The sequence below is a fragment of the Bidens hawaiensis genome, unplaced genomic scaffold (assembly GCF_021521415.1).
Source record: "Bidens hawaiensis isolate Kalapana, Puna unplaced genomic scaffold, B.hawaiensis_p1.1 tig00005770_1, whole genome shotgun sequence".
NCBI lineage: Eukaryota > Viridiplantae > Streptophyta > Magnoliopsida > Asterales > Asteraceae > Bidens > Bidens hawaiensis.
Window position 1 is genome coordinate 520,589 of NW_027491378.1, and position 10,512 is coordinate 531,100.

The window sequence follows — 10,512 nt, forward strand, 5'->3', positions numbered from 1 at the left end:
ACAAAATTAAACACGTTCCTTCAAAAATAATTAAATTTAATTTCAGAATACGGATTAATGGTCATTGATATGGTCTACGTTTACGAGTTGGTGTAAATGAAAAGCAGCACCAGAGTAATGTGTAACAAGATGTTCCCGACAAAACTAAAGTGGAGATCTTGTAGTGTTGGGCTTCACTGACTAGGAACACAACTGACTTTTGGGATATTAAGAAGACAACACAAGAAAGATGGAGGTAACAAAAGTGAGGATGTTGACATGTAGTACTAAGAAACATAAAACATACTAATAGGTACAATTAGATTATTGTATGGCTGTTCCAAAGTATTAACAACAAATAATACAGCTACTCTAATATGTTACAATTGTTGACTTTCTATATAATAATATAATAACAATAATAAATGTCAAAGATTGTGACTTTTCTTTGTAAAGAAAGCGTCAATTGGAATATGCTTACTGTTTGAAGGGGAATGTTTCGGTTTCTTCTTGCCTTTGCTTCGGCTAACATCACCCTCTATTCGCCTCGTCCTGATACAAAGTTTATAACAAACAATAAATTCATATATGATATTATACTACACAAAATTCAATACTCTGCATTATGCATAATTGCATACCTGTTATTGAGTGGAAGCGTACGCCTTGATTCTTCTTCCATTTGCAGCTTTTCAGCAAGATGAAAATCAAAATGTTCTTGCCTTTCTTCCGAAAAACTGGGAGGCAATTCTACACCACAGAGTGAACACTTGTAATCATCCAACCATATTAATACTTTATCATATGATGATGAAGACGCGGTTTCATTCTCGATCATGGTCAACTGATCCTGGTTTCTTCCCTCCAATGAATGTGAGTCTGTCACGTGTGCAGAGGACTTCACCGGGTTCCCAACCTGAGTGTTCTCATTAATCTGTCACAGAAAATAAGTTTCTTGAGGCTAAATGAGAAAAGTGATGAATCTCATATATATATATATATCCTATATTTCTCGATGTCATTAAACATAACCGAAATCAACGAATTTGTATTTAAGTGATCAAAATTGCCACTTTGTAATAGTACTATACGCTAAGTTTGCATTTTTACTACAGATACCTGATGTTTGAATTCATGGTCTTCAAGGTCATCATGCTCCACTACTTGCTCGGTATTATTATTTAGCTCTGATATATGGTCACGGGATGGACTGGTATGTGAAGCACAACGTGGTTCAGGGTCGTCTTTAACATCTGAATGCTCTTCATCTACAAGTTTCATGTTATCATCTCCGGGTTTCATATAATTCAGAAGTGTTCTTTGTGTAGGATCAGGTAGAGTATCATCTTTATCTTCATTAAAATGAGACATGCGTAATCCTGCACACACACAAATTCATTATCCTATGTTAAAACTAGCTTTGTTTGCATTAATTACCAATTTACTTTCATGTTTTTCTTGTTTTGGTCATTGTGATTCTTTGGAACTTCTAAGTCACTAAAAGATGGGTTTATTGTCCAGTTTGGGTCATTATTGATACGGTTTATCTACAAAGATTATTTTAAATATTTATTTGATTTTTAAGTTACTACTTTATCTTTTGTTTGAATTTTGCATTATCTTTTTACTTCACAACACTATATGTACTCGGTTTTATGTATTGGAGTTTGGTAGAGTTTTTGATATTGAATTTTAATTAATAAGAACTTTGTTCTTGGAACCTATGGTTCAGTTTATCCGTCTTTGATTAACTAAAGTGTCATGAGCCATTTGAATGCTTCCGAATTTGCATCATTTGGTATCAGAGCTTTTGGTTCTCAAATGGCTCGACGTGAGGATGAATACTTTCTTGTTCGTAGATTCGCCGCTAGAGGCAACGACAGAAGTATGTTTGATTCACGTGCCCCCGGTAGAGATTGGTATTCTACTAGCAGAGTCGCCGCGAGAGGCAGCAGTGGAATCCATCCCGATCCGCGGGATCTTAAGATTAAAAGACTCCGACAATGGGTACGCGACCTCGAGTTACGACACGAGATTCGGCGACTCAAGCAATGGATCCGAGATCTTAAGGCGTCATCGACATGGGAGGAAACGGAACCGGAAGAACCCGTCAGGGACGAGTTAACCGGGGATGAGGAGCATCCTATCCATGGCGATTTTATCTATCATTCACCTCCTCGTTTTGATAATTACGAGGACGAAGAGGTGAATCCTCCCGGTGACGATTTTTGCTATGATTCGCCACCCGTGTTTGATATCTACCGGGATGAGGAAGAACATACGGTGGCTATGGGTGGTGATATGGGGGTAGATGGTAGTGCTGCAGGTCCTATGGCTGCCACAGCTTGTGTTTCAGTGGTAAATGGTAACCATGCAAAGATGATAAACGATGTGTTGCTTTGTTCTTCAGTAAAGTAAATACTGATATCGTCAATGGTGGTGGTGTGGTGGAGGCCGGACGTGATGCTGAATTGGACGTTGAAAGTGGTGACTTGGTCTTAGAAGTTCCCATTAAAATGCCAACATTCATGGAGTTCTCAAAAATTTATGATGATAAGCCATATAAAAGGTCCAATTACATTGCATCAAGCATGCATGTTATGTACATGGAAATTAATATGAATTATGCAAGTGGGATAAATTTTCAAGTGGAGACTGCTGATTATAAGCTGCAACGAGCAAACTTGTTAATGTATAAGAGACGAGTTGCTGTTCCGTGTAAAAGTAAGGATGTTTATTGAATGAGTATTACAATGGTGAGCACACCTATATATACAAGAAGAAAACCCTAATTACATCCAATAATAGGCCCATGGGCTTTGTCTAACTATCTAATGACATATGGGCTGAAACCCAATATAAACTAACTAACACTCCTCAAGTTGGAGCATATATGTTAATCATGCCCAACTTGTTACAAATAAAATCTACTTGAGGTTTCCGAAGAGGTTTAGTGAGAATATCTGCAAGCAAGCTGAAAGTTTGTCTTAATATGAACTGGTTGAATGGATGGAGGATTTGTTTGTGTGCCTACTACCCGGTCTCTGATAAGATGGAAGTTAACCTCAATGTGTTTTGTCCTTTCATGAAAAACTTGATTCTTGGCTATATGAATGGCTGATTGATTATCACAGTATAGCCGCATCAAGTCTTTAGAAACAACTCCAAATTCTATGAGAAGACGACGAATCCATGTCATCTCCGATGTTACATCTACCATGGCTCTATACTCTGATTCAGCGCTCGATCTAGATACCGTGTGTTGTTTCTTACTTTTCCATGATACAAGATTTCCTCCGACAAACACACAATACCCAGTAGTAGATCGTCGTGAAATTGGACAACCTGCCCAGACAGCGTCTGAGAAACCTGATATCCGACCATCTACTTCTTCCATGAAGGCTCCTACTCGACAATGACCCTGATCAGAATATAGGATGCCAAGGCCTGGTGTGGCCTTGAGATATCTTAAGACACGAAGAGCAGCATCCCAGTGACTGGTGTATGGTTCAGCCATGAATTGGCTCAGAACACTGACAAAGAAAGAAATATCCGGTCGCATGACAGTTAAATAATTAAGTTTACCAACCAACCGTCTGTATCGCTCAGGATCCTTCATCGGATCCCCTTCTTTTGGGAGGAGCTTCTTTGTAGGTAGCATTGGGGTATCAACTGGCTTGCAACCCAGCAAGCCACATTCAGTCAACATATCAAGTACATACTTCCGTTGAGAGAGAAGTATTCCTTGTGGAGAGCGAGATACCTCTATGCCAAGGAAGTACCTCAATCGACCTAAGTCACTAACCTGAAACTGAGTCTGAAGAAACTGTTTGAGTTCAGTGATCCCGGTGTCATCATCGCCTGTGATTATGATGTCATCCACATAGACAACTACAATAATCCTTTTCCCTTTTTAAAAGATTGGGTTTTGCGATTCAAAAAGGGGTAGCGGCGCAACTTGTTGCCCCTTGCCTTCTGTTTCGATGTAATCCAATACATTTTTGTACCTTTATTTCACATAATTAATAATAAAACATCATTGTTTTAAAAAAAAAGAAGACAGAATGATCGTAGGCACTACAAGTCATCCCGAACTGTCCCATAACACTCGAGAATCGACCAAACCATGCCCTGTGAGACTGTTTAAGACCATAGAGGGAACGACGTAGTCTGCAAACTTTCGATGCCTCCTTCTCAACAATGAACCCTGGTGGCTGCTCCATATACACCTCCTCCTCAAGAACACCATTAAGGAAGGCGTTCTTGACATCAAGCTGGTGGAGTGGCCAATGATTAATGGCAGCAAGAGCAATGCAAATACGGACAGATGGCATTTTAGCAACTAGCGAGAAGGTTTCATCATAATCAATGCCATATGCCTGAGAATAACCTTTGGCGACCAATCGTGCCTTTAAGCGATGTAAAGAGCCATCCGGGTGCAGTTTGATTGTGAATACCCAACGATAACCAACAACACGCTTCCCTACATGAAGTGTTTCAAGATCCCATGTATGATTGGATCTAAGAGCTCCAATTTCCTCCTCCATAGCCTGCCTCCATCCCGGATGAGCAAGAGCAGTCATCACATTCCTGGGAACCGAGGAATGTATCAGGATCCGGATGGGAATCAGGAGGCTGCGGGAGTAGGGACCGGAGCTGTGGTGCCGGAAACCGGATAGGTAGAGGGAACTGATACGGGAGATGTGGGAACAGGAGCAGTGTCGTCCGAGACCGGAGGGGCAAATGGAACAACAGACATAGGAAAGGTGGGGATAATGTGTGACTCGGGTATATCAGAATCGGGAAACAAATCGTGAACTGAAGTGGAGGACTCGAGAAAGTAAGGACATGACTCATGAAAGGTGACGTCAGCACTAGTAAAGTATCGTTGAAGAGAAGGGCTATAACACCGATACCCTTTCTGGACACGTGAATAACCAAGGAAGACACAACGAATGGCTCGAGGAGCAAGTTTACTAATGCCTGGACGATGATCATGTACATATGCTACACAACCAAAAATCTTAGGTGTGAGTGGAAAGGGGGTTCCTTTAGGGAACAAAACAGAAAACGGAGTTTGACCGAGGACAGATGAGGGCATACGATTTATGAGATAACAAACTGTAAGAACAGCGTCACCCCAAAATCTATCAGGAACATGAGACTGAAACATGAGTGTGCGTGTAATATCCAACAAATGACGATTTTTGCGTTCGGCAACGCCATTTTGTTGAGATGCATAAGGGCATGAAGACTCGTGAATAATGCCATGTGCTTTCAAATAGGTAGAAAGTTCATTGGAGAAATATTCAGGTGCATTATCAGTGCGTAGGGTTTTAATGGATGAGTTGAATTGATTTTTGACGTAAGAATAAAACTCACGAAAAATTGAATTAATTTCACTACGAGTTTTCAATAGATAAACCCAAGTAGCACGAGAATAATCATCAATGAAGGTGATGAAATACTGAAAACCCAACGAGGATTTAACACGACAAGGACCCCATACGTCAGAATGTACGAGTTCAAATATAAAATCGGTGCGTTTTGACACTTTTGGAGGATAAGAACGCCGTTTATGTTTACCAAGCTCACATGACTGACAATGAAAATCATTAGGAATAGAAATATCTGGTCTCATTTGCCTTAGAACTGCTACAGAGGGATGGCCTAACCGACGGTGAGTCTCCCTAACAGCAGAATCACATAAGTTTGCCATAGGGTGTGATAATGGTGACATACGGTAGAGGCCTCCTGATTCAAAACCGGTACCAATTACCCGGTTTGTTCCCAGTTCCCAAAAGACACAGTGAGTTGGGTAAAAGGTTACAGAACAATTGTTTTGTTTGGTAATTTGACTAACGGAACAAAGGCTTGTAGGAAATTTAGGAACGAAAAGGATAGAAGACATGTTTATGTTTTTCGAGTTACTTATGGATCCTATGCCATGAACGGGGCTTGAAGATCCATCAGCAAGACGAACCGGTGCATAACAAACATAATGCAGGCTAGATAAAATACCTTGATTCCCAGTCATGTGATGTGTGGCTCCAGAATCGATCACCCACGAAGTGTCGAGGCTTGAAAACTTGCCCGAATGTGTCGAGTTGGTTTGAACATGAGAAGATTGCGAGGCAAGAAACCGTTGAATCAAACAATACTCTTCTTTGGTAAATGTATATGTGTGTTTGTTATCTCCCATTGAATCAGAAAGTTAGTACCGAGCGAGAACAAGCACACGAGCTGAGACAGAAAAATAAAAGTGCCCGAATCCGAAAACTAACAGCACAGGGAGGTTCGGAAGTAAAAGACAAGTGGCCTGGAAAAAATTCCGGTGACCGGAACAGTGGTCACGCGCCGGCGGCGCTCGCCGGTGCGTGGGTGGCAGCGGCGGAACAAAGATGGCGCGTGGGGGCGCATGCGGTGGCGGTTCGGCGGCGGTTTTTTAGGTTATATAAAACGGGGCTGTCTGGAGACGATGGTGGTGGCGGTGATGGTTGGGGATGTGTCGAAAAAGGATCTTTGACTGAACAGCAGGTGGCGGCGGCTAGGGTTTGTGACTGGCAGAGAGTGGCGGCGGCTAGGGTTTGGATCGAGAGCCGTAGCTCTGATACCATGTAAAAGTAAGGATGTTTATTGAATGAGTATTACAATGGTGAGCACACCTATATATACAAGAAGAAAACCCTAATTACATCCAATAATAGGCCCATAGGCTTTGTCTAACTATCTAATGATATATGGGCTGAAACCCAATATAAACTAACATTCCGTTTGAATCCGGTGGCTTGCTTTCGAAGTTTTCAAGTTTTCTCAAGTTTAGTAATAAATGCAAGTCTGGTAAAAAGAACAAAGGAGCCGATCTATTATTTTGGGTTGTCACTAATTTTTTCGACGTTCTCAAAACTCAAGGACGAGTTTTTTTCGAAGACGGGGAGATGGAGATGGAGAGACCTAACAACCCAGTAGACCCAGGTGGTACAGGCCTAGAACCGGGTGAGATGATTCGTGAAGTTAAGTTGCGGAGATGGATCGTGATGATTATAAACTTAAATAGGGTTGATGTTCCTTTCGACCCTGGTGGCTTTGGTACAAGGCAAAACTCCTTGGTCTGAAGCCAAAACTCGAGGACGAGTTTTCTTCGAAGACGGGGAGTATGATACGGTTTATCTACAAAGATTATTTTAAATATTTATTTGATTTTTAAGTTACTACTTTATCTTTTGTTTGAATTTTGCATTATCTTTTTACTTCACAACACTATATGTACTCGGTTTTACGTATTGGAGTTTAGTAGAGTTTTTGATATTGAATTTTAATTAATAAGAACTTTGTTCTTGGAACCTATGGTTCAGTTTATCGGTCTTTGATTAACTAAAGTGTCATGAGCCATTTGAATGCTTCCAAATTTGCATCAATTATATAGGGACGTTTTGTACAGTTTTATGTGGGATGTTATAAAGCTTTATGTCGTAAACTGTAAATATATGAACACAACTTGACACCTTACCAATGAGCCTAAGTGATACAGGAAGCTCCGCCTTGAGAAGCTTTGAAGCATGCTTCAATATATCTTTACTTGACTGTGTATAACTTTGCAAGGTCAAAGCTCGAGTTTTGACCTGAACATGACTTACGTTATAAAATTCAGACCAAAAATTTCCCTCTACACTAAAAGGCACGAAACTTTACCTCAAAAGATGCAGTCTTTAATTTTAGTGTTAGTGTTCGTCCATTTAGACCTTTTTTCTCCATGTCAGCAGAAAGCATTTCTGCAAGTTCGACTGCGAAGTATATTCAACAAGAGTTCTATTATATTTATGTATATATTGCAATAGAGCAATAAAGATCAGGTTTAATTTATAATTTCTTTTACCTAATTTCTGATGGAAGAATGTTTCATTGTTAGTAGCAGAGAATGTTCTCTCATTGCTAATACTTTTCCTTGATCTAACTTGAGGTGCATCTGTTCCTCCAAGTCCTAGGCCCACAGATATAAAAAAGTCTGCTGATGAAGGTGAGAATAGTGCGCAAAGGAAAGAGCTTTTTTGCAGCAAATCTTCACATGTTTTAATCTCAAACACATCTTTTAAGATATGTTCTGTCACTTTACCAATACCCCCGATCTGAGTGAAGATTGCAAATATATTTAGACTAAATGCCAGAATTAAGAATAAATCAATGGATATAAATATATAATGTAGTACCTTTCGTATAGGAAGTGATGATATAAATGTCATGATAGCAGCCCGATCTTTAGGTAAAAGAAACTGACCATTTGGCTTATTTATATCCGAGCATACCTGATCATTAAATAGACTCTAATTACAAATCCTACATAAAACCTGTGAACTGTGAAGTAAATAAAATTCAAGTTGCATGCATTTTGAGTAATGACGCCTTTTTAATACCATCAAAAAGAAAATAATTATATAATGAGTGACCATAGTTTCTTTATTACACAACTTACAACACCTTTGCAAGTAAGCGATTTGGAGCAACTCCAGCACTACATGTCAATCCAGTAGCTTTGTACACATTTTGTCTAAGCTCTTCAGTGACCTTCAAAAATACAGAATAACAATCGAAAGTGACTAAACATTTACAGTTTCAACACATAAGATTGTGCATTTGTGTATGTGTGTGCTTAACTTACTTCTTCAGCAGTCATATCCCTTTCCTTGCAGACATTAGCAATATCCAGGTAGGCCTCATCAAGACTAGCAGCCATGAAATTGGGATCATATTCTTGAAAGACTGATTTAAAATGACACATTATAACATAGTACATAAAAGTAAAACCATTTACATAAAATTTACAAAATGGTAAAGCATCTGACCTTTTCTAGTTAAGTCACTATAATACGTATATTTCTTAAAATCTGTGGGCACAAATATCAACTCTGGACATAATTTACACGCTATAAAACCAGGCATTGCAGCACGAACCCCAAATTTCCGAGCCTGCAAAGTGAAACTTATGCCCTTTTAACAGATGCACTAGAAGAACAAAGGTGAATTCTGTATGAAGCATTAAAAAAGAAAGCTTTGAAATATTAAACCTCATAGTTAGCAGTAGATATCATAGACATGCTGCCAACAGCCATTGGCTTGCCTTTTAATGAGGGATTGCTCAAGGTTTCAACAGCTGCATAAAAAGCATCCATGTCTACATGCAACCATGTCCTTGATAAATCACGTGTAGCTTCTAATTCAACAATTTTTTTATCAGCAACCTATATTAACACAAGGATTCTAAAAAATCATTAAAGGCGTAACTGTAAAAGCGGTTAAATGTTTTATAAATTACAATACAAAATAATAATGGTACCTTTTGGTAATGAGATAAATCAGTAGGCTTTAGCTTTGCACGTTGAGCACGCATATTTTCAATCTTTTGTTTCATATACGCCTCCTTCCGTTCCTCGTTTTCAAAATACTTAGATCCTTTGCTCATCTCATACACTACTCTTTGCACCTTTTCCTTGTCAACCCCATCCATACCTACCAACATAAAAATAATAATAATAATAACAACCATCATCCAGGTAAACTAGCAAAACATCAGACATGTTAACCTGAATAATTTGCATTTCAGTTTCAAGTGCCAAATCATATAAGTTTGAACTTCAAATTTGAAAGATCTTGACTTGATTATGAAAAAATTTCAGCGAACAGCTAAAATCATTTGAGCTAAAAAAGTAAGTTACGACTAAAAGTATTTACATGAATTGAATAAAAATAAGATGATTTAGGTTAAACTGTGGGGATGTGTAATGTTTTAGCAATAATCTAAGCTTCTTTATAAGCCTGTAAACGAACAGGAGCATCCGAGCACGGACATGAACACGTAATCGAACAAATTTTCCTGTTCATGTTAGTTCATTAAGAAAATGAGCATGTTACTATTCGTTTAAAAGTAAATGAACAGAGTCACACACGCGAATGAACACATACAGACAGGCAAGTGTAATACATCATCACAATTCATCCAAACACATAATAGAACTACTTAGGCATTTATCAATATTTAAACGCCGAACAGTGCAGGAACAATTAACGACGGAGGCCTAGTTCAGTTGTAAATCAAATTCGATAGAAGAAATAAGCAATTGAATTAGGTCACGTGAAATGTTTACATACAGATGGAGATGGTTGAAGCAATGGTAAATAAATAAATTAAATGATTAGGTAGGTTATTATTGGATTAGAAATAGAAACGATTACCTGCTTTGGCGTTGGTGTAAACAGTGTGATACGACTCCCATGGCCGAGGACTTGATGCTGCTGCTGCTTCGGCCATAGATCGATCGATCGATCTTTCGATTCAATTCAATTTTCCAAATGGTGCAGAAGAAGCCGCGAAGGACATATTTTGTGGCGGAGTCATTAGCCGGTGGTTTATTTTTGGTTTCTCGGTTAAAGATATATTGGAGTTACATGTGTCACTGGGGTGGGGTTAAGGGCCAGGAGGTGGGATTGTGATTATAGCGTGTTGGAGATTGTGGAGGGCGAGGAGTTTTTGATAAAATG

General features: G+C 39.1%; 1 protein-coding gene across 1 annotated transcript; it reads right to left on the minus strand.

Moving 5' to 3' along the window:
• Positions 1–346: 346 nt before the first annotated feature.
• On the minus strand, positions 347–10,282 carry LOC143630571 (DNA polymerase kappa-like). Its single transcript, XM_077099553.1, has 13 exons — positions 10,207–10,282; positions 9,311–9,483; positions 9,042–9,215; positions 8,820–8,943; positions 8,636–8,736; positions 8,455–8,541; positions 8,187–8,282; positions 7,856–8,105; positions 7,672–7,763; positions 7,490–7,601; positions 1,099–1,358; positions 621–913; positions 347–531 (listed from the first exon to the last, which is right to left on the minus strand). Exons 1-13 carry the CDS (start codon positions 10,280–10,282, stop codon positions 408–410), a joined length of 1,962 nt encoding a protein of 653 aa, XP_076955668.1. The 3' UTR covers positions 347–407.
• Between the last annotated feature and the right edge of the window lie 230 nt (positions 10,283–10,512).